The 23,878-nt window shown below is 42.0% G+C and overlaps 1 protein-coding gene across 1 annotated transcript; it reads right to left on the bottom strand.

The window, feature by feature from the left end:
* Positions 1-787: 787 nt before the first annotated feature.
* DPPA4 (developmental pluripotency associated 4) lies at positions 788-10,491 on the bottom strand. Its single transcript, XM_077771868.1, is given in 7 exon segments — positions 788-818; positions 4,331-4,526; positions 6,279-6,591; positions 6,917-6,967; positions 7,054-7,202; positions 8,696-8,990; positions 10,348-10,491. Coding segments are annotated over 7 exon segments (1,179 nt in total).
* Positions 10,492-23,878: the final 13,387 nt, after the last annotated feature.

Below are 23,878 nucleotides of genomic sequence, written 5' to 3'. Positions count from 1 at the left end.
ATCCCTGGAGATGTTACCACTTCTGATTTTGCTTTCTGGCGAGGAGTTCACAGACTTTCTTCACGCAGATCCATTTGCCTCAACCAGCGACGTCTTGGCCAAACCTCTGACTTCGAAGCTCAGCTTCTCCAACACCAGCTCCTGGGAGTCTTGTGTGTCCACATCCCTTCGGAGGCCGGGGTCCGGATTCCTCCTATCATCATTTCCATTGGACCTCATACCTCGCGCACATACATTGCTTGTGAGCTTATGGGCGGACAGATCTGCTACTTCAGTTTCTGGGTGGGAAATTAGAAATTTTCTTTTCCCCTGGCTCCTCCCATACCTCAAGATCATACCCCAAGTTCCTTCAAAGTATTAAGGCGAAAAAGTCAATAATCGTACTACCCAATGTTTACTTACCCTTCTAAAATAGAAGTGACCTTAACAGTTCTTTTAAAGCGGGAGCCTGAGCGGAGGCTCGTGGAGGGGAGGAGGCGAGGGCTGGAGAACAGGTGTGCTTCCAATGCTGGATTTCCACTCTCGGGACTCTTCTAGAGCCTGCTAACCTCAGTTTCTTGACTTCAAACTTACGTATTTTAAACCAAAGGGAAAGCAGGCCCTGTTTGGAGTCTGAGGGTAACGGTTGCGACCCACCAGGCTGTGTGTGCTGTCAGTAGGAAGCATGGCGCACAGAGGGTGGAGCGGCTTCCAGACCAGCTGTCAGTGGCACCACCGATGGTAGCTGTAGTTCCCTTTCTACCATCAATTATACTCAAGTCATCTCCCTTTTTCTGGCATCGTGATCTCATTGGAGGCTTTTCATTAACACCTTATTCCTATAAAGCAAACAAAATGCTTGTTTTTTAAAAAGATGAGATTCAAGAAGACACATTAAGTAATATGCTTGAAAACAGCCAGGAAACCCACCGGCGGAATGCCAGTAAAATTGTTCTTAAACTGCAGGATTGTGGGTGGAAAGCATGTGACCGTGTCACCAAGGTGGGACAATCAGCCAAGTTATGTGTAATATGTTCCTATCCTGTGCAGCCCATGGGCAGGAGAGGCTCCACAGGGATCTTTTATCATTTGCCCGGCGGCCTCAGTAGATCATGAAAGGACTCTGCAAAGTGACCTCAATTTTATTTAACTTGCCTGGCAGCGGCAATTGTGGCAGGAAGCAGGACAGCCAGATGACAGAAAAGACAAGTACATGCTCATATATGTCCTCCTGTGGGAGATAATAACTGTGCCAGGCCCCAGGGGCTCCCACCCTCTTCTGTGCTCAGCTAGCCATCCAAGACCCCTGGTGTTCAGTAATCCTGACACCAAAAATAGACCCCTGCAGGCCAACATAGGAGCGGGGAGAGGATCTCTTGTGAGGCAAGTGTGGGCTATACCAATTCCCTCCATTCAGAGGGATCACCTTCTTTCCACCCTTCCTCTCTGACAAACCCTCTCGCAAACTAAGCCCAGAAGCCCACCTAGGCTCTCCCTTGCAATACAGCACCGATGGAAAATCCCTTGAAGCATCTTATTGCTGCACCTCTCCAATCATGTTCTCAGAGAACACCTCCCATCGTCCTCTCTCGTCTCTGCTCCTCAGAGTCCAGCATCACCAAAACACCTGTATCCTTTACTGCTTTGAATCTCCTATTGGCCAAGCAAGTAGATCTTTGTACCTTCTTCAGCTTCATTTGATATTTCTTAAAAACCAGATTCTGTTTTGCCACCTCTAAAAGATGCTAGGCCCTTGAGGCACCAGGGTGGCTTAGTCGGTTAAGCATCTGACTTCAGCTCAGGTCATGATCTCATGCTTCCTGGGTTCGAGCCCCGCGTTGGTCTCTGTGCTGATGGCTCAGAGCCTGGAGCCTGCTTCAGATACTGTCTTTCTCTTCCCCTCCCCTGCTTGTACTCTGTCTCCCCAAAATAAATATGATGAAAAAAAAAAAGATGCTAGGCCCTTAAAACAGATCAAAAACTTTCCTACAAGACTTTTCTAACAGATCTCACTCCCTTCTCTCCTTAGCAATGTAAGCCTCAATACATTTACCTGCTTCAAACCCTTCAGTGTCCCATTCCTAAGGAGAGAGCTGCACCCCACCAGATTCCTCATCCCTCACTCTAACCCTTGATATTGTTTGCAAAAGTTTGCATATGTACCCTTTTCTTTAAAACTGCAATTAAAAGATTCCTCAATGGGTTCTCTATAAAACTAAATACAATGGTCTTTAGGAATGAAGTTTCTTTTTTTTTTTTTTTTAATTTTTTTTTTTATTTATTTCTAGGAAAGAGAGAGACAGCATGAGCAGGGGAGGGTCAGAGAGAGAGGGAGTCACAGACTGAAACAGGCTCCAGGCTCTGAGCTGGCAGTCAGCACAGAGCCCGACGCGGGGCTCGAACCCACGAACCGCGAGATCGTGACCCAAGCGAAAGTCGGACGCTTAACCGACTAAGCCACCCAGGTGCCCCAGGAATGAAGTTTCTTAAGAGGCATGTAAACTTCTTGGGGACTTCTCCATTTTAATACTGTAGGTGACTTTTGTACACCTTCCTCTCCCAATAGCTCCTCACACTAGAGATGTGGAAACTGAGGCCCAGAAAGTGAAGCCCATGTGTAAAGTTATGGACATGAAGGACTTCAATGGAGGAGTGGCCCCTTCCTGAGCCAGTGCTTCAGCTGCTGCTTGGAAACAGTAAAACAGTACTCACCACACTTGACCCCACCCGCATTTGTCAATTGCAGTGCTTATTAATAAAAATATTTCCCACCCTTATTTAGAAACAGCATCTTAATGAATTAGCTACCCTAGTTTACACAGAAGTAACAAACTGACCAGATCCCTTCCCCCACAGGGCTACTCCTCATCAGCCGTTTAATATGTTGATTTCAATTGTCTTAGAATTTAAATTACAGAGATAGCCTTCCTTCTGTTCTCTTCAGAATTGTTGCTTTAGAGCACTCTCCACAATAGCTAAAACATGGAAAGAGCCTAAGTGTCCATCAACAGATGAATGGATCAAGAAGATGTGGTTTATCTATACCATGGAATACTACATGGCAATGAGAAACAATGAAATCTGGCCATGTGTGGCAACATGGATGGACCTTGAGGCTGTTATGCTGAGCGAAATAAGTCAGGCAGAGAAGGACAAATATCATATGTTTGCACGTATAGGAGGATTAGGAGGAACTTGACGGAGGAACAAGGGGGAGAAGAAGGGCGGAAATGGTGGGGGAAAGGGAGAGAGGCAAACCATGAGAGACTCTTGAATGCTGACAAAAACTGAGGACTGATGGATGTGGGGGGGAGGGGGGGATGGGCATGGAGGAGGGCACTTGTGGGGATGAGCACTGGGTGTTATGTGGAAACTAATTTGACAATAAACTATTTGTAAAAAATAAATATTATATGGGAAAAAAAGAATTGTTGCTTTAGTGATTACGAAGATATTGCATTGATTACATCATATAACTAATGACATCTTATGAAAGACCATTGGCTATTGGGTAAATTGTAAACATCCAAAGTTTACTATATAATTAGATCCCAAACTAATGATATTACTTAAAATCTATAATGTTCAATTTGAGCCAAAACTGTTTTGTTTTTGGTTTTTTTTGCATGCATTGCATGTTTTCATCTTTATGACTTTGCTGAAAGGAATTCCACTTGCTGGCCTAATTAATACCCATAGTTTGAATACTTGCATACGTCAGACACAGCGCCAAGAACTTTATATTTATTAACTCATCTAATCTCCACAATACTTCAGATAGGCATTATTACACCCATTTTGTAAGGTGAGAAAGTAGACTCATTTTTTCCCATAACCTGTCACATTAAAATACTTAAAATTTCTACTTTGGCCTAAGATCTTTCAGCTTTGGCATTGATCCCTATCCTGAAAAATTAAGTTTTCTCCTGCTTTCCATCTAGGCAATTCTTCCTTTTAAGAAACCTCTTCTTTGATACAAGTCATCACATGGTTTTTACAGCTGTTTACATACCAGTCATCTTCATTAGACTGCAGTCTACTTAAAGGGTTTTGTTGCTGTTTTGTTAGTCATTATTTCTCTGAAGCGCATATACCTATAATACAGTAAGTAATCTTTATTTGTTTCTCCATTATTATGAGTGGGTCTCTAGGTAAAAGCATGAAACCCCGACCTATATATGCTCTTTTTCCTAGGAATACACTTAACCTGAGTAAAATTTTCTTAGAACTCTACTGACAACTTGTGCATGAAATACAGGACTACTTGGGATTAACATAGGTCTCCTGTCCACCCCCCCAACTAAAAACCAGGGGTCCAGTTTTAATTGGAAGAAAACCCCCAGGTAATTACCTCCGAACACACTTGGGGCACAGCATGTTGTCCTCCAGGTGTGGGGGTGGAAAATTGCAGGCAGGTAGCAGGAAGAGAGCACACACTCTCCCCCGTTTTTCGGGCACCCAGGCTTGCCCTGCGTGAAACTGTAGGTGAACCCAACCGTCTGTGTCTGCAGGCAGACTTCTCCCATGGACCACGCACCACCGGACACCTGGGGAGGGAGAGAAGGAAGGATGAACACCGCAGAGCCAAATTCTAATGTCCTTTTGGTCGAGAATGTATCACGGTCTTGGTGTCTTCTACTTTTCTCAAGTGCCAGCTCCAAAATATGAATCCTAGCTTAACCTGCTCTGTCCTGCCTCCTTTTAGAAAATCATGCAAAACAGTTCCTGCTACAGCTTAAAACAAACAAAAACCACCTAAAAGTATACTTGGAAGGGGTATAACTCCAAATGGGTAAATGATAGTCCCAAGGTGGCAAAAGTTTCCCTCTCTCCATCCTAGGTTTGCAATAGGGACTTTTTTTTTTTTTAGGGGGAAGGGGGAACTCCTTAACGAAAGATCTACCAGAGAAAATCAGTTTATTAATGTGTAGGGCACAGATCACTTGGAAAAAACCACCAACAAAACAAACTCAAAATGGCAGCTTAGAAGTCAAGCTCATATAACATCTTTTACATACAATAATGAACTTGCAAAGAAAGGACAGGACATAAGAACGCAGTTTTAAGCTGGGAGGGAGAGGAGGGCAGACAGTGGTTAAGCTAAATCTATAGGAGAGAACTAAGAAGTTTTGTTTGCAGGTTTCTCAGTTGATTGTCTCCAGCAAAAAGAGAATTTATAATCTGTAGTTAAGTAGTGAAAAATGACGTTGTTCTGGGTTTACTGCTCTTTAATTGCCATCAGCTCAAAAGAAGTTTTAACTATAAATTTTCAAACAATTTAGAATAGGTATGATTTGGTGTGACATATTCTGGTTTCCTTCAACAGAAAGACTAAACCAGAACAGTCTGGCCTTCATGACATAGACTTAGGGGTCAACGGGCATTGTATTGTGCTAACCAGTTTATAGTCTTCCTTAGTTTTATGTCCTGTTAATTCTTATATTATGAGGTAGGTAAAATTATTAACCTATTTTACAATGAGAAAATTCGGAACTATATTAGACAACTTGTTAATGTCATTCACTTAACAGATGCTAGAAGATCCTGGGCTTAAGCTCAGGCAACTGATTTTTAAGCCTACCTTTACTTTTTTTAAGTCCATAAAAAAGGGGAAAGAAATAAAGGCAAACAGATTGCCACCTCCTTCTGATGATATCAATAATTTGCAGTAGTGATTTTCAAAGTGCAGTCCCCAGACTAGCATCACCAGCACTGGATAAAAGATTGTTAGAAATGAAAATTCCTGGAGTGCCTGAGTGGCTCAGTTAAGCATCTGGACTTCCTTGGAGCCTGCTTTTGATTCTGTCTCCCTCTCTGCCCCTCCCCTACTCACGCTGTCTTTCTCTCTCAAAAATAAATATTTAAAAAAAATCTTTTTGGGGGTGCCCGTGTGGCCCAGTCAGTTAAGCATTTGACTTCAGCTCAGGTCATGATCTCATGGGTCTTGAATTCGAGCCCCGCAATGGGATCTGTGCAGACAGCTCAGAGCCTAGAGGCTTCTTCGGATTCTGTGTCTCCCCGCCCCTTCCCTGCTCATGCTCTGTCGCTCTCTCTCCTAAGAATAAACAAACACTTTTTAAAAAGCAAAACAAAAAATTTTTTTTACTTAAAAAGGAAACAAATGAAAAATTCTCAGGCCCTACCACAGATCTGAAACAGAAACTGTGGGTAGGGGCCAGGAATCACCAGTCCTTCAGGTGATTCTGATAGACCCTAATACCCTAAAATCGATTGGAGGTTAGTATCAATGGCATTTTTTCCTCAACTGGAGCAGAGCCAGATCTCAATATTGGGCTTACCATAGGAGTCCTGTGGCGATTCCACGGTCTCCATCTTCCCGGCCCTGGCTGCAATTCTGGACCAGGAGGCAAACACAGCATCTGGGGCTGAAGTTGTCACAACCACGGTTTCGACTCCCTCTGAGGGAGCATCAGACCCAACAAGGGCCTGCACCCCACCCTCAGGGGAAGCAGCCCCTTCAGGAGGATGCGTCCCATGAGAAGAGATCTTTTTCTTGGAGTTTTCCAGAGACATTTCCCCCTTGTCCATCTTCAATCTTTTTTGTGATGCTGTGAGAATCTTGGCCTCCTGTGCAGTGAGGGGAATGTTCTTCTACAAAGAGGGTTGGGAAGGTTAAGTTGCTGTCAGAAGTTAGGGAAGTTGAAAATTAATTTAAAAAATAAAATAACATTGTTTTCCTTAAAAACTAAAAGTTCAGCCTCATTTTTATTAACTCTGTGCACAGTTGGTGAGAAGTGGGGACTGTGCACAGTTGGTGAGAAGTGGGGACGGGGTGCTGTTCCTCCTCATGGGGGGGGAGGAGTGGGGCGAGAAGGAGGGGCTGAGACAACCCCTCCACTGACTTTTTGATGCTAAAATAGGTAATTAGAATGAGAATTTAACCTTCTCCTGGGTCAAATCCATACAAATCACTTACCATTTGGTTAGGGTAAGCAAATTCACACAGCCGCCTGTATGCATCTAATTTCTAAGACAGGAGAAAAATGTGTTAACCATCAAGTAAGATTCCTACCCCTCCTCCCAGGAGCAATGCCTCCCACCCGGGGCCCTCACCTGGCCTTTGGTGCTCAGCTTTAGCTGCTGGCACCAGGCCCGCAGGACGTCTCTATGAAGGAGGTTGGCTGGCGGCAGTGTGGAAGGTAGTGGAGGAATAGGGATTTTCTTCCGAAGTCTTACTCTTCCACTGTCTTGTGCTGTCTTTTCTGAACAGGAAGTTGGGAGGGGAATGGCGTAAAATCAGTAAGAACCCACTTTTGTGTAGCCTTCTAGAATGTCCAAGTACAGGGACTCCTTCCTGGGAGGCTCAGCTGGTTAAGTGTCCATCTCAGGTCATAATCTCATAGCTCTCAGGGTTTGAGCCCAGAGTGGGCTGTCAGCACAGAGCCTGCTTGGGATTCGCTCTCTCCATCTCTCTCTGCTCCTCCCCCACTCACATTCTCTCTCTCTCAAAATACATAAAAATTTTAAAAATAAATAAAATGTCAACGTATAACTTAGTTCTCACAGTCCAATCCTCATCATATAGTTCAATGACTTGCCAAAGAAGACGCCATAACCTTCCAGGGACAGAACCTCAAACTCATGATTCGTGTCATTCTTCTGAATCTCGTTTTTACTTTCTGAAACTTCCCACTTGCTCCTTCTGGGTGTCTTAACCCAGACTCCAAGGAAATTGTACTAGAGATCACATTTCCATTCCAGGGGAATGATTGGAATTTTCAACCTCACATTGTCAATCATCAGTGGTGCCTTGTCCTCTCTCCAAAGAACAATATAAACCACCCAGCAGTGCTCCACACAACCACTCATTCCATCTGGTCTCACTGCACACAGGTTTCCCACACACTCCCACTGTTTAGGAGAGACTTCCAGAACACACCCCTAGAACAGACAACTAGAAGGCTACACAAAAGGGAATTCTAATCATTTCATGTAAACTACAAACAAGCCTTCACCCCATCCCATCTGAGCCGGCAAAATCTTGTCCTCAATTCTTAGTAAAGGAAGTGGAGGGGTGCCTAGCTGTCTCAGTTGGTAGAGCATGCAACTCTTGATCTTGGGGTCATGAGTTCGAGCCCATGTTGGGTGTAGAGATAACTTAAGTAAATAAGTCTTTAATAAACTAAAAAGAAAGAAAGATAAGGAAGTGGAGTTTCAAGTGGATTTAAATTTATAGCAGTTTGTCCCTAAATCACTGCACACTGAGATCCTTAACACCAAGTAGCCAGTGAGGGCAAAATGATGATTGGAAACAATTACAGTTGTTGGAGTTTGGAGATCTGAAGACACCAGTTTTATTTTTTTTATTAAAAAAAACTTTTTAAATGTTTTATTTATTTCTGAGAGAGAGACAGCGTGAGCAGGGCAGGGTCAGAGAGAGAGGGGGACACAGAATCCAAAGCAGGCTCCAGGCTGGGCTGTCAGCACAGAGCCTGACACGGGGCTCAACCCCACGAACCGTGAGACCATAACCTGAGTCGAAGTCAGACGTTTAACCAACTGAGACACCAGTTTTAACAGAGATGCCTGAAAGAAGGCTTCAGGGAGACAACTCTTAAGCTGGGTCTCAAAGGAAGAGGAAGGTTTTCAGAATATAGGACCAGCTTTCTCTCCTACTTTTTCTACTCTTTCAGAAAAGTTCCTTGGTCTTCTTAAACCCGAGGTGGTGAGATTTGAGAACTTGTGGCCTTCTTACCTTTGTCTTCTTTCATAGATCTTTTTCGTTTGGTCCCTTTCCCTGGGGTTCTTTGTAACTTTGGTTCACCAGAAGCTTGCAGTTTCTCTGCTGCTTCTCTTGACACAGGTGGAGATTTGCGAGCCAAAGAGTCTTCCCCTGACTTCTTTGTGGAGTTCTGCTGGGGACAGAGGACCCAGTCAGTTTTCCCTCAGGTGCCCGACCCACCGTATACACTACCTGCCTCAAGACTGATCACATCCGTGGCACCGAGGCATTCATTTGCACACGTTGGGATTCTCCTCTGGGAAATCCTCTTAATACCCAGGTTTACTTACAACATAGAGAAGTAATGACGGGGAAATAGGGGCCAACTTGAAAATGTTAAGAGACAGAAAATACAGATTCAAACAAAAGTAGAAGAAACTAGGCTCTTTACTGGGAGAGGGGTGGGCAGCCCTGGTATCACACACCATACCCCCTTCTCTCTCACCTGAAGATCTTCTTCCCCCATTCCTGTATTCTCAACCTCTTCCAAAGAACAGTTTCCCCTAGATTGCCAGGATTCTATATACTCATTCAGTGGTTTCTGTGTTTTGCCTGAAGGTATACAAATGTATTTAATTCAGCCTATCAGCCTCTCCATTGCCCCAAGGGCCAGAGAATTCCTTTCAGGGCTGCTAACTGTGGCCTGATGGTATATCACTCACTCCACCCCAGTCTTCTATTCACATTCTTAAATCTTAAATCTTTATTCTTTTTCAGAATCTCACTTCCTCAGAGTATTCCTCTGGCAACCCTTTTAATCTTTTCAGACCAAATCAAATCTTGTAGCAATGCCTCATTTCTCCCACTCATCAGTTGCAGTTTTAAACTTGCTTGTGTGATTTGGCCAATGCCTGTTACTCCATTTGATTACCTCTATAAGGGCAGAATTTTTTTCCCTTTCGTCATAGGCACTCAGTAAATACTGGCTAATTGAACCAAATGAAACAAGAAAACGGGCAATAAAGTGATTTGATAGAGAAACTAAAATTTGTTGAGCCTCTACTTAAGGTGCTGACAAATTTTTTGTTTTCTTTCATTCACTCCTCAGCAAGTTGGTGACAATTTATTACTTTTTCAGATGCAGAGTTGAGGCTGCGTAACTTAGGACGCACAGGTAGGCCCTTCACATTGGCAAGAAAGCCAAAATTTTGCTCCTAAATCTAAATCTTCTCCAGTATCCCCAAGGTGGGAGGGAGTACAGGACAAATTAACATTTGTATACTATTTTGCATCTCTATAGAAACTTAACATTCATATTCAAATTTTGCATTGGCACAGTCTTACCTCCACTACTCATTCTGGGGCCTCACAAACCTCTCTCAAAATGGCAAGGGCAAAAATGATGGTTCCAAAGAATGAGACTCTAGAGAGTGCTCAGGTTTCCCGAGCACGGAAGTTCGATTCTTCTGGGAAGTCCTAAACCTCTCTACCTCTAATTTCTGTCTGCGGTCCTTGTCAGTATATCTGGCTTCTGATTATCCGCTAGCCCCAGCGACCCTGGGAAAAGACGAGTTCAGACCCAGCACTTTCGGTTTAGGACTGATGTCTGTTGAAGGCAAATTAAAAAACCTACTTCTCTCCCAACCTCAGGTGTCAATGACCTCTCCCTGAAGTTTACCCCTCACCCTCCGTTTCCTCCGGTTACCACTTCCCTCCAGTCCTGGTAACCTGACAGTCTGTCGGAAAGGATAAAGCATCTTTTCAAAACCCAAACAGGAAACCCCGTTTCTTACTGTCTCCTCAACCCCAAAATACCAGGCTGCAATCATTGTTTAGAACTTTTTTTTTTTTGCTTTTTTTTTAACGAGAACATTCTAAGGCGCATTCTTTTCTCCTCATAATTAGAATCAAACATGCTTAGCAGGAGAAATATATGAGGAGACTCTCAAAGACAGACAGAAACAAACCCGGTAAAATTGTACTCACTTTTTTGCCTTTTGCCTTCTCCATATCCAAAGAGAAGCCAAGGTTGACAAAAATAAATCCTCACTTCTTAAATGACCCTGGGCCCAAGATTACTCTTTTAAAAGTCTCCTCCCACTTCCGGTTACCCAAAGGCGGTCTTCTTTTCTCCTCCCCTCCCCCCTCCCCCACAATTTGTGAACGCTGATTGTGTTATTCATGGGTTGACTCTTTTATGAATTAATTAATAATACCATCCCTACCCACTTTCTGTGAGCTTTTTAACATAGTCAACTACGGAGTAGTTCAGGAGACTTTAGGAAACTGAACTCCAGAAAAATTCAAGGCAGAAACAAAAGCTGCTAGAGACTTCTGAATGGAATGTGTGAAGGCCTTTAACAGTGCACTTTGTGGAAACAATAGAATTCCAGGGTGAGACTGGTGGTTTGAAGAAGTAAAACCGTCCTCGTGTTCCAGGTACATTTAATTTCTTAAGCAAGCTGCTCAACCAATCACAGCTCCAGCTTTCCATCTGCACTTGTAACCAGCACCTTCCTATCTGCCAACGACTATGAAGAGTAGTTTTTAAAGCCTATTGAGTGTTCGTTATGTACCAAATTTTAGGTTTAAAAGTTCACAGTCATTTTTTCATCCTCCACTTTATGGGTGATACAGGCATGTATAAAATTATATTGGTAACTTGCTGGATGATATAACCAGCAAATGAGAGAACCAGAAATCAAGTCGAGGTGAGCTTTATTCTACTCCACAAACCCCTAATCTACTAACTCCCAGGCAAGGTCGAGATTCTTTGAAATTAGTGTGAAAAATGGCTCCTCCGCAGATTGCTCCTCCCTGTCAAACTGTGGGGGATCAGAAATATGAAGTGAAGGAATTTCCTAAGTTAAGAAGAAGTGATTGTGGCTGGCACCTGGGTGGCTTACTCGGTTAAGCATCTGATTTTTGTTAAGGTCATGATCTCACAGTTTGTGGGTTTGAGCTCAGAGCCTGGAGCCTGCTTCAGATTGTGTCTCCCTCTCTCTCTGCACCTCTCCCTCTTGCACTCTGTCTCTCTCTTAAACAAAAAAAAATAATAATAAAAAGAACGAGTGATTGTGGGTTTCAGACCTTCCTCTGTCAGGTTACAAACTCAGCTTTGTGTCTTTGTTTTGTTTTCCTACATCACACTGTGTGCCCCAAAATGATAAAGAATGAAAGTGACAGCTTGCTCACAGGAAAGAAATACATGAACATAGAATGTAAATAAAAGGAACCCAGGAGTACATAAGAAGTATAGCTGAGGACTGAGCAATCCCCAAAGTGCCAAAGAGGAAAGCAAGTATTTAGAATCTAGATCATCTGGGAGGACAGATGGAGGTTTTGATTGATAAGTACTTTTTCTTGGCTCATAGAGAACAACCAGTAAATATTTACTAGTTAAGGTTTACATAATATATAATAGATATAAAGTATTTGAATGAATCATCTTTCTTTTCCCAGTGTAAATGGAGGTAATGTTACTAAATTCTAAATTAAGTACAAACCCAGATACTGAAATATCTCATCTTGGACAAGGTGCAATCTATAATCTCTGTATTCATAGATGGACTGTGTGTTGAGATTATGATTTAGAAATTCTTAGACCTCTCATGATTTGGGGGAATATAATTTCTGAAAGAATTGCACCAACCAAAAAAAAAAAAGTTAGGGGCCACCTGGGTGGCTCAGTCAGTTAAGTATCCAACTTTGGCTCATGATCTCAGGGTTCATGAGTTTGAGCCCCGCATCGGGCTCTGCACTGACTGTGTATTCAGTATTGGGATTGTCTCTTTCTCCCTCTCTTTCTTTCTGTCTGTCTCTCTCTCTCAAAATAAAAACTTAAAAAAAATCAGGTTAACTGACGTCCTGTGTTTAAAGAGGATTGGGACAATTTAAAATATTTGAGCATAGTGGTGCCTGGGTGGCTTATCTCTCAAAAATAAATAAACATTAATTTTTTAAAAATATTTGAGCATAATTGGAAATAATAATATTGAGTTCTTGAATGAAGCAAAAAGCCAAATACTTTTGTTCAGCTTGGAGTGATGGTAATTTATAAGCAATCTTGAACAAATACATTGTGTTTGTGTCCTGGATTCTCATAAAATAGGAATATATGCAAGTTCATTGTATTTTTTTAGGCTTTTGCATACATTTATGTGTAAAATTTCTTAAGAACATTTAGTAGTTAAAAGAAAAACTGTTTACTGCTTTTTAAAATGTTTTCATGTCAGTGCCTAAAGTTCTATTCATCCTTCGTTGAAGAAATATTCATAACTGAATCTCACATTCATTTATTGAACATTGTTGTTCAATAAATGTATAGCTACTATGTGCTTAATACAGGAGATACAGTGGTGAACAAAAGCATACAAGGACCCTGCCTGATAGGAAGGCTAGACATTAAGTAACACAATTATTAATAACTAATAATATGATCTTATTTCTTTTTTTAATTTTATTTTTAAGTAATCTGTATGTGATAGGAAAAGAGAGGGAAAGGATAGGGTGGGGAAAAAGCACAGGTTTTGGAACAATGCTGGGAGTGTCTGACCACAGCAAACCCCCTCAGGCAACTCCCTCTCAGGTTTCCTTCAGGAATCTGACAAAAGGCTTGACTAAAAATAAGTAGACCATAAAATCTATGACCTACAAGGAAAGGTATGGCCATAGACCACCTTCATACAAAATGGAAACAAGCCAATCAGGAATGGACAGCCCAGCACCTAGAGTTATCAGGCCAGTAAGGGTGGGACCTGAGAAGAAGGAGGGGAAGGGGAAGGGGGTGGGTGACCATAACCTTATAAAACAAACACTCTTGCCTATTGTTGGTGGGCATTCACTTTCGAATGTACCCTCTCCATAAAGAGGGTTTTCCTGCTATTCTGACATTCTAATCTTATACTTCAGTAAACTTTTGCCTGCTGCTCATTATATGTCCACCTCTTCATTCTTCGACGTGGTGAGACAATGAATCCCATTAGTGAGGTAAAAAATCCTGCAATATCTACACCCAACATGGGGCTCGACTTACACAACTACAAAGCCAGCCAGGCACCCCTCATAATCTTCACATGATTTTTAAATGCATTAAATTTGTTTATACACATTACCAAAACAATGAAAACTACTCAATTATGACCCCTAAAAGGCAGAAAAACTCCCTACATTTGGTGGGCTGCAATAGGGATTTTGACCTCGTCAAAGAAGTCAGGAAATTCAGATCTGAAGAACCAGGAGAACTCAATTAACTGAATCGGGGGAGAAGGAGGGATCAGCTAAACTCCTTTCCAGAACAGAAACGTGGCTATGAGGCTGGAGCTTAGAGAGAAAGGAGAAAAATGTTAGTTGATCTGGATAGGTTGATCTTTGAATCTTTAGGCAAAGTGCAGTGGAAAGCTATTGAACAATTCAAGGTGGGGTGGGGTGAGCGGACAGTGATTTTGTAAATTTTGTAAAGATTTTTCAACCAAAATGAGGAAAAAGAGTTGAAGAGGGACCCACGTAGACACCAGAAGCTGAGTTGGGAGCCTAGTGTGGCAGCTTTAGGTGGTCATGGAGAACTGTGGGTAAGAGCACAGACTTCAGAGTCAGACTGCATTTAAATTCTGACCAACCTTTACCTGTATGACCTTGGGCAAGTTATCTAACACCTTAAAGTCTTTCCCTTTCCTCACCAGTAAAATGGGAGTGTCGAATATAATAGCCCTTATTCAGAAGGTTATGTTGATGGTTAAATGGGCTCTCACATGTCCCAAATAACAATGTCTAATGCAGCACAGGTTGGATCAATGATAAATGTGTTGAGTAGAACAAATGGTAATTTAATTTAAGTTAAAAAAAAAGAGTTTATTTGGGAATAGCAGAGGAATTGCAATTCCAGTTAAGCTGGCTATAGTGAGCCACAGGCAAATCCAAAGCGACAAAGGGAACGACACCCTTTATTACGTTTTAGGAGGAAATTTGGGGAGGGTTGTTTTGAACCAAAGTTTAGTGGAGAATAGCAACAGTTTGAGGTTTTGGTTTCTCAGTGGCCACAGAAGGTGGTTAGGGCACTGTTGCTGGGGCAGAAAAGGATCTTCCCTTTCTTAAAGACACCAGGAGACACATTCCCTACGTGAAAAGTGCTCCCCCTTGTTGAAATGGTTCTTCCTTCTAACTGCTGGTTATGTGGGCTGCAATGAGGGATACAATCATGAATGCTTCCTTTTCAGAGGTCTCCCACTCCATTGTAAAGGAGGGTTCCTTTATTTTACAGATGTTTCTATTAATAGAGTGTGGGAGCCGAGTAACTATTTCAGAGATGCGGAGTATTCCTGCCAGGTTTTCTTTTTTGTGTCTGTGTATATTTTCACTTCCAAAATAAAAGTTTTAATTGAATACACTGAGCTGACCTAATGAGGCATTTATTTGTTTACCTGGAGGCAATGAATCTTCCAGAGTCATTAATCTGCATTTACAGAAGACAAAAGAGGATTGTATCATACACAACCACCATTTCTTATTTGATGGAATGGAGAGATTTGAGAGGCGGTGACTATGGAGGCTGGTTAGAGCACTCGTGTAAATCTGTCTGTGCTGTGTATTCCAAGAAGTGCTGGGTCAAAAGCTAGGCTTAATTCAAAATGTATATAGTTCTGTTCATATCCAGAATGATTTCTATCAATTTATAACAGTGTATAAGAATACCTTTCACCATATGCAAGAGTCTGGTATTGTAATAAATTCACTTGAACTTGACACCCCTAATTTATTATATTCTCCTTTTTAAGTATCTCCTATATTGTGAAATCAGTGCCCCTTATGGAGTTCTTTTCTAAAGAAACGGATGAGTCGTTTAGAAGTAAATCTGGAGAGTAAGGTAGGCCATCAGGTTAGTTAATAATTTGGGTTCAAAAAGGAAAAAGTTGGAGGTAGATGGTATTGCTGATATCACGGGGGACAAAACATCCTTTTTGTTTGTTTTTTGTTTATAAACTGTCTCCCTACCTCCATTTCTTCCTTCCAGTCTGTGCCAGGCACTGATGATGAAAACTGGTTCTGGTTCTTTAAAGAACAGGATATGGGGGTACCTGACTGGTTTAGTCAGTAGAGCACCTTACTCTTGATCTCAGGGTAATGAGTTCAAGCACCTGGTTGGGTCTAGAGCTTACTTAAAAAAAAAATGTAGAAAACATCAGACATTTCAGAAATGTGCATCCGAAAACTAAAATCTTATAGAGGGGTGCCTGGCTGACTCAGTCAGTGAAGCTCGGGACTCTTGATCTTGGGCCAGTGAGTTCAAGCCCCATGGTGGTTAAAAAAACCAGGACTGGTTAATGATGGACACATTTATTAGAAAGCTACTGAGGCTTAAACTTCAGTTAGATACTTGTAAGTGTCCCATTCCAAGTTTCTGTGAAGGCCCTAACAATTTTGCATTTATAATTTTATATTCTTTATCTTAATGAGGGTTCTCAGAGTTACATAAGCTTTGGGCCCTTAATGACGCTACATGAATACCAAAATGTTTGTATAAAGCAGTAACATTCCTTGAAAATCTCACTTAATCTGTTCTCTTTTTGCTTCCCCCTACCTGCTCCCACATCTTCCTCCCAGTTAACTGTGGTCCAGGAGAACCAGTATTCTTCGGTTTCCAGCTTCTGTTCCTCCTGTTTGTGCTAAGTGCCAAAGTAATTGAGTGCCCAAGGGCCATCCCTAGCATATCTAAAATTAAGTATACATTTGAGAACATTAAGAACATACCTTGGATCTGACAATTTTCAGAAAAGCATCCACTTGAGTGGCCCGATTAGGAAAAGGTTGCTACTACCTCCAGGCTGATGTAGCTTTGAGTGAGGCCACAGGGCTGGGCAGGAGGCCCCTGAGCTTTCTATCAGCCTCAGTTCCTGTTCTTTCTCTGGAGCCTATGCTTAGAGACCACGACATGTACGATTACCATGGCAGCTTCTGTGTGCTTTGTTTATCTCTCATGTGTTACTGAGGACAGAGTCAAATGCTTTTTGAAGCCAAGATAAACTGTATCTATTAATATTCCAGGAGATACACCACCACCGTAGAGAATATTGGTAAGTTTCTTAAAGTTTGTTCTTCAATAAGCCAACTGATGGTGCCCAAACATTGACTAGTGTTGATTATCCAAACCGTTTGCTGGTAAATAAATGCCTGGGAACGAGGCAGCTATGAGCCTGCAGGCCTTAATAAACCAATTGCATTCGAAAAGGGGCAAATAGCTGGCTCTGTGCTAATGTTTGTGATCATAAGAACTCACCTGGATAGGACAACTTACTTGCAAGTGAGGGAAGAACACAGGGGTGCCTGGGTGGCTTAGTCGGTTGAGCGTCCGACTTTCGCCTAGGCCATGATCTCGCGGTTCGTGGGTTCGAGCCCCGCGTCGGGCTCTGTGCTGACTGCCAGCTCAGAGCCTGGAGCCTGTTTCAGTCTGTGACTCCCTCTCTCTCTGACCCTCCCCCGCTCACGCTGTCTCTCTCTCTCTCTCTCCTAGCAATAAATTAAAAAAAACATTAAAAAAAAAGTGAGGGAAGAACACAATGATTTTGACAAGATGTGGTGACTGAGACCATTCCTTCAGGTCCCAGCGTGGGAACAGAATCCTCATTACCCACAAAGTGTTGCTGATTCTTACCTTCTAATGGTTTTGCAGCACTGATTGCTCATCTTCATCCTCACAGCTACCGGCTACATTCAGGATTTTATTACTTCTCCCTGCATCCCTGGAATAGCCTCCTTATTGATGTCCTTCTCTTTAGTCTCCCCCCTTCAAGCTCGCCTGCGCATGGAAGGCTGTGCATATGGCACACGGGGAGGACGCAAGTGGCGCCTTCTGGAGTTCTTTCACCTCTCATGTCCCAGTGACTTGCAACAGAAGCCTTGAGCACATGAGGCTTTTTTACATAGATAACTATCCCGGGGAATTTAGGAGCCAGAGTTTATAAAAGCAGGCTTAATTGAATTCTGCAGCATGTATGCATTTTTGCTCAGAAGCCTTAACTCTTGTCAGATATAATCCACTTTCTTGTGGCTTTAAATTTTACCGGACTCTGAAATAGGGTGGCTTTTACGATAAAAATTGCTTTCCTCCTGAGCTAGGAGCATAACCATGCGTAGAACAGTAAGGGTAACTTAAATGAGAATGATTACCGAATGCAGCCTCAAAGAGAAGATAGATAATACTACTTTGCATTCATGCAAGCCTGCCTTTCATCTGAGTATCTCAAAGGAAGGCAAAATGTAGCTGATGCTGTGTTATGGTTCAAAATTACAACTATGCTATTTTCTTATTCCTGAGTGTTTCCCTTCTCAAACATGATACTGAGTTAAAACATCTCTAGAGTTCAATGTATTGATTTTGAACATAGGCTTCTCCCTCTCTCTCTTTTTTTTCTCTACCCCTGGAACATCAACCCCAAGTTACAAAGGCATCAATGGACCATCTGCCTTTGTGGCTCAGTAGGATTTGCTCTCATTGGAGAGAAACATAATAAGAGATAGATGGACATCTTTCCAGCTGTTCAAATGTTTTTGAAAGAGGACTCAACACCCTCCATTTTGACCTCAGTCTGTACTTTTTAATTGATTACGTTCTTTCCAGCGTATCTTTTAACTCAGGCAAAGACCCAGTGGGCAAAGCATCCCATGATGGGAACTGAAATCACCCTCTCAAGCAATAACCACTGCCCTGATGCCAGCAAGACCTTACATGATTGACCGCACGATAGTCATGGACCTGACCTTTACTGCCCAGCTACCTTTGTCCCACATTTTCCTTATATAAACCTACAAGTATTTTCAGCATTTTGGGAACAGTCTTTGAGATGTTAGTCCCCTAACTTCCTGGTGTTGGCATCACTGAAAGAGATTCCTTTTATGTTTCACCTCTGCTCATTTCTGCCTTCGGATTTTGTCAGCTGTGAGGCCCAAATCTGGCCTGTTAGGGACCCCCAGAACCAGGTGCTCTTGCATTCTTAGACCCCAGTTACATTTTGGTGGAAAAAGAGATGAAGATGGAAATAGAACATTTTCTGCTTCTCCCATCAGTTCAATGACGGTGCTAACAAGAACTTCAATAATTCATCAGAGAGGGGCAGCTGGGTGGCTCAGTCAGTTAACTATCAGACTCTTGGTTTTGGCTCAAGTCACAATCTAACAGTTCATGAATTCAAGTCCCAGGTGGGGCATGGTGCTTCCTGTGAGGAGTCTGATTGGGATTCTCTCTCTTTCCCTCTCTCTCTGTTACTCCCCTGCTCATACACTCTTTCACTCTCTCTCTCAAAATACATAAACTTACAAAATAATAATGCATCAGAGACCTCCACTCTACCAAAGCAAAAGTTGTACAGGATGTGCTCAGTGGTATAAATGGAAATTACTCAGAATTAGAACTCTGAATTATACTACCGTAGTGTTCTATATATCGATGAAAGGCCTAGAAATCCCTAGAAATATATTGCTATTGACCCTCTCTACCTACTTTTGTGACCTTGTATATTTTTGGGTGGCTTTATATATGCTCTTATAAGGGGCGCCTGCATGGCTCATCATGATCTTGCAGTTCGTGAGTTTGAGCCCTGTGTTGGGCTCTGTACTGACAGCTAAAAGCCTGGAGCCTACTTCGGATTCTGTGTCTTCCTCTCTCTGTGCCCTTCCTCCACTTAGCTCTGTCACTCTCACAAAGATAAACTTAAAAAAAAAATTAAAATACTCTTTTAATCCTATTTATAGGCATATGCATTTGTGACTACTGACATAAAGGAAGCTAAACAATGAGACCCTACATCTCTAAAGAGAGAACAGGTTAAAAAAATTTTTTTAATGTTTATTTTTGAGAAAGAGACACAGATTGTGAGTGGGGGAGGGGCAAAGAGAGAGGGAGACACAGAATCTGAAGCAGACTCCAGGCTCTGAGCTGTCAACAGAGTCCCCAACACAGGGCTCCAACTCATGAACCATGAGATCATGACTTGAGCCGAAGTCAGACACTTAAACAACTGAGTGCCCCAAGAGAGAGCAGTTTTTGAAAGTTAGCCATTCACAGGAAGGGAGGGGGAAAATATATATATGCAAAAGCTAAAAAATACAAAATTTCCCAAAGTAGTTAAAAATTTCACAATAGAAAAAAAAAACAGGTCTTGCTGGGGGGTACTAGGGGGTGTGGTTGGGATGGGTTAAATGGGTGATGGGCATTAAGGAGGGCACGGTGCACTGGGTGTTGTATGTGACAAATCACTAAATTCTACTCCTGTAACTAATATTACACTATATGTTAACTAACTGGAATTTAAATGAAAACTGGAAATTAAAAAAATAAATAAAAGAGCAGGTCTTACCATAAAGGGAACTAAGAGGTCCAGGCTTCACTTTCTCAAAAAGCCTTTAATTGAGTCACTTCAAGTGACCTCCAAATAGGTTATGCATACATCCAGGGATACATCTTAACAAGAGAAAAGTATGTCAGTCATGCAATTTTGTTAGAAGTAAACATTTTCTGCAATTACATATTTTCTGTAAACTTACGTTCTTTTCTTCATTGTTTTTAATATACATGGAATCACAAAAACATAAATGTTTTGGGCTTTCCTTTTTGTGATACTGAGACTTGAAATAAATATTTGATCCTCACCCTGGTTTCTGGTAGAAAGCAACTAAAACCCTTGGAATTTCCTAAGTGAGAAGGGCAGTAAAGGTGTCTTGTTATGTTAATGAGGTGGCTTGTGGAGAGCACCTAAGGAGGGGCTGGTTGCCAATAAAGCCAATCATTTGATTAGAGCGTTGGAGTTTTCAGTCCCACCCCCTGACCTTGGTGGAGGGCAGAGGGGCTGGAGGTCGAATCTATCACCAGCAGCTAATGACTTAATCAGGAGTGGCTGTGTAAGGGAGCCTCCATAAAAACCCAAAGGCCGGGGTGAGGAGGGCTGGGTTGGTGAGGGTGTGGAGGTGCCTGGGGTGGCCGGTCTAGAAGCTGAGAGGCCCCGTACCGCTTGCGCACACCTTACTCTGTGCACCTCTTCCTTTCATAATAAGCCAGTGATCTAGTAAGTAAAATGTTTGAGTTCTGTGGGCCACTCTAGCATGTTGTTTGAACCCAGGGAGGAGGTCATTGTGATGTGGGGTTGTCAAGACCGAGGTGCAAAAAGGTGTTTTAGTTATACCATGGGGACAGGACCTGTGGTAGAAAAGCAGAAAGAGCAGCCTTGTGATTGTGAAGTGACTGACTGGGTTTTCTATCCTATGGAGGTGAAGGTGACATTAGGGCTCTAGGAAATTGAGTCTATAGGTTCCTGGAAGTCTATTATTACAAATGTGTCTTTCTTGTAAATCATTAAGACAGCTACAAACTATAGTAGAGTGTCATGTCCTATATGCTGAAGATCTTTATCAGCTGACCCTTTTTTCCCCTGCCTTTGTTCTTAGGTACTTACTAGTGCCTGGGGAATTATATATCTATCTATATAATAGTATATTGATATATATTAATATATATCATATATATGGGATATATATATATCCCATTTTGGGGGAGTTGGGGGGTGTCAGCTCCTGTTTTGCCCTAACATCAGTTGGAATCTCAAATCTTTTTTCTTAAGGGAGACATTATTTCTAGGAGAGAGAGAGAGAGAGAGAGAGAGACAGCGTGAGCAGGGGAGGGTCAGAGAGAGAGGGAGACACAGACTCTGAAACAGGCTCCAGGCTCTGAGCTGGCAGTCAGCACAGAGCCTGACACGGGGCTCGAACCCACGAACCGCGAGATCATGAACTAAGCGAAAGTTGGACGCTTAACCGACTAAGCCACCCAGGCGCCCCTGGAATCTCAAATCTATAGCCGGTGGGTTGGAAGCACAGGTGACAGCCTGGACTTGGCAATTTGTGGAAGTGGTGGGAGGGGTAGTTTTGTAGGACTGAGCTCTTAAGCCATGAGATCTGACTCTGTCTCTGAGAAAATGGTGTCAAAGTTGTGTTAAATTGTAGGACATGCAGCGGTCCCACATTCCCTATACGTGTCTCCAGTTGTATTGGAGAATTGCATGTTGGTGTGGAGAATCCCCCTGTTCCCTATGGTGGAGATCGGTGCAGAGCCCTTATTGCAATTACAAAATATTCTCCAATGATAAATTATTAGCAGTGAAAGGGAGAAGCTAGGAAGGGAAAGAGTATGGGGAGAGCAAGAGAAACGCAAAGGCATCACAGGAAAAGAAAAGCCCAAAGTGAGAGAGTATCAGGAAAGAACACAGAAGCACAGAAGAGAGAAAACACATGGGAAAAAGAGAAGGGTAAGGGCTACATGTTCAATATAACTATACATTTCTGTATTGTTTGGCCCCTTAGAATGAACACATTAAAATTACATTTGGAAATTACAGTTATGCAACTTCCTGATTCCTGAGTGGTTTGATAACTGTCCAACATCGTCTAGACTGCAGCAACAGAAATAGGTGCTTATCTACTGTTAGGGCTGATGATAGGAACTCTGGAGAACTTCCAGCTAACTTGTCAGGCTGTTTTCTCACTCAATTACACACCACCTATGAATTGTCTTCCTATGAATGTTTGGCTAGAAAGAGCATGACCTCCCTGGGGGGCGCGGGACGGTATCTGATTCTATTGAGAATTATAATTTGCCACCATTCGTTGGCATCATTCTGATTTATGCCTCTGTCTCCTGTGAGTTTACTTACTGAGATTATTCACATAGAGCCAAACAACTTTGTTTTACAAGCTTGTAAGCTGGAGTATAAGGCCCTAGGATTCTGTGACAGTGGAGTCTGCCTGTGGCTGTGGTCTGTTGTCCTTTGACCTCCCTCTTGTCTATGTTCTTCACACTTTACATGCATTCAATCACAAATAATGAATGAAAGTAGTTCAGTCCAAAAGAGTCTTAAGTATAGAGTATTTCAAAGAAAATCGAAACATTAAACATTAAAAAAAAGAAAATCGGTGTATTTTTTAATATGCATCACAAAGACATAAAACATAATAACAAGTCAGGCAGAGAAGGACAAATATCATATGTTTGCACGTNGGGGGGGGCATGGAGGAGGGCACTTTGGGGATGAGCACTGAGTGTTATGTGGAAACTAATTTGACAATAAACTATTAAAAAAAAATACTACTTTAAAAAAAACATTTGAAAAGCAATAGTTCTACTGAAAGAAAATATAAGTTACAATACATAAAATACCCCAAAGTAGGAAATTTCTGTAGAAAATATGAAATAGTGGAAAATTTGAAATAGCCCACATATCCAGACATAGATAATTGGATTGGTAAATTCGGGATGCATTCAATTAATGCGATGCTTTCCAATCATTAAAATTACTGCATTCTTGCATAGTAAAGAAAATTTAGGTGTATTTTAAGTAAAAACAAATTTCAGAGCCATTGTGTATTCTATGACACCATTTTTGTGCAATAATGATGTGGAGAATGGGGGAAGGGATTATTGGTCATTGTCATTTTCTATGTCAGACATTCCTTGTAGTATTTGAAATTCTTGCAGTTAGCATGCATTATTTTTATAATGAGGGGGGGAACACTGAAAGAATTAGCCACTATCTCTTGTGTTAAGAGATTGTATTTTAAGATAGAGTATTTCTTTATCTAAATATGTTAACCACCTGACATTCAGACTTCTTTAATTTGTTATACACATTAATGATTGTACAAGAGGGTGAAAGATCTCCCCTCCCTTTTTGGAACATGGGTTAGGCCAACCAGAAGAAAGGAAAACACCTTTACAATTCACCAGGACAGGTCTGAGTGAACAGGCTATCCTAAATTTTACTAAGTGTTGAGAAGCAGGGCATCCTTAGAAAGTGGTGAGACTAGTAAAGTTGGTGTTCAGTGTTGCCGTCCTCTGATATCCTTGGGATCCTCTGACCTTGGCCCAGTGACACAGGCAGTACCTATCCCAAGAGCCCAAGATGTTACACACTACTTAGCGACCAATCTGAGAATGGTAATGGCAATCCATACTATTTGATTAGAGTGGATCCATCAAATCCTACTTGCTATTTGACTGATTTCCTCTAGCTGTGCTTTTTGTGTGGGAATCCATTAGGTAGTAGAAAAACTCGAGGCAGATGTCACAGTTAACATTTATTGAACACATGTGCTAAGCGTTATATTTACATTATCTCATTAGTTGTCACTGTTATTCCTGTTTTATGGATGAGAAAACTGATAATCAGAAGGTTACCC

This window comes from Crocuta crocuta, unplaced genomic scaffold, assembly GCF_008692635.1.
Source record: "Crocuta crocuta isolate KB4526 unplaced genomic scaffold, BGI_CrCroc_1.0 scaffold56, whole genome shotgun sequence".
Classification (NCBI taxonomy): Eukaryota; Metazoa; Chordata; class Mammalia; order Carnivora; family Hyaenidae; genus Crocuta; species Crocuta crocuta.
This window is presented reverse-complemented; position numbering and strand designations above follow the sequence as displayed.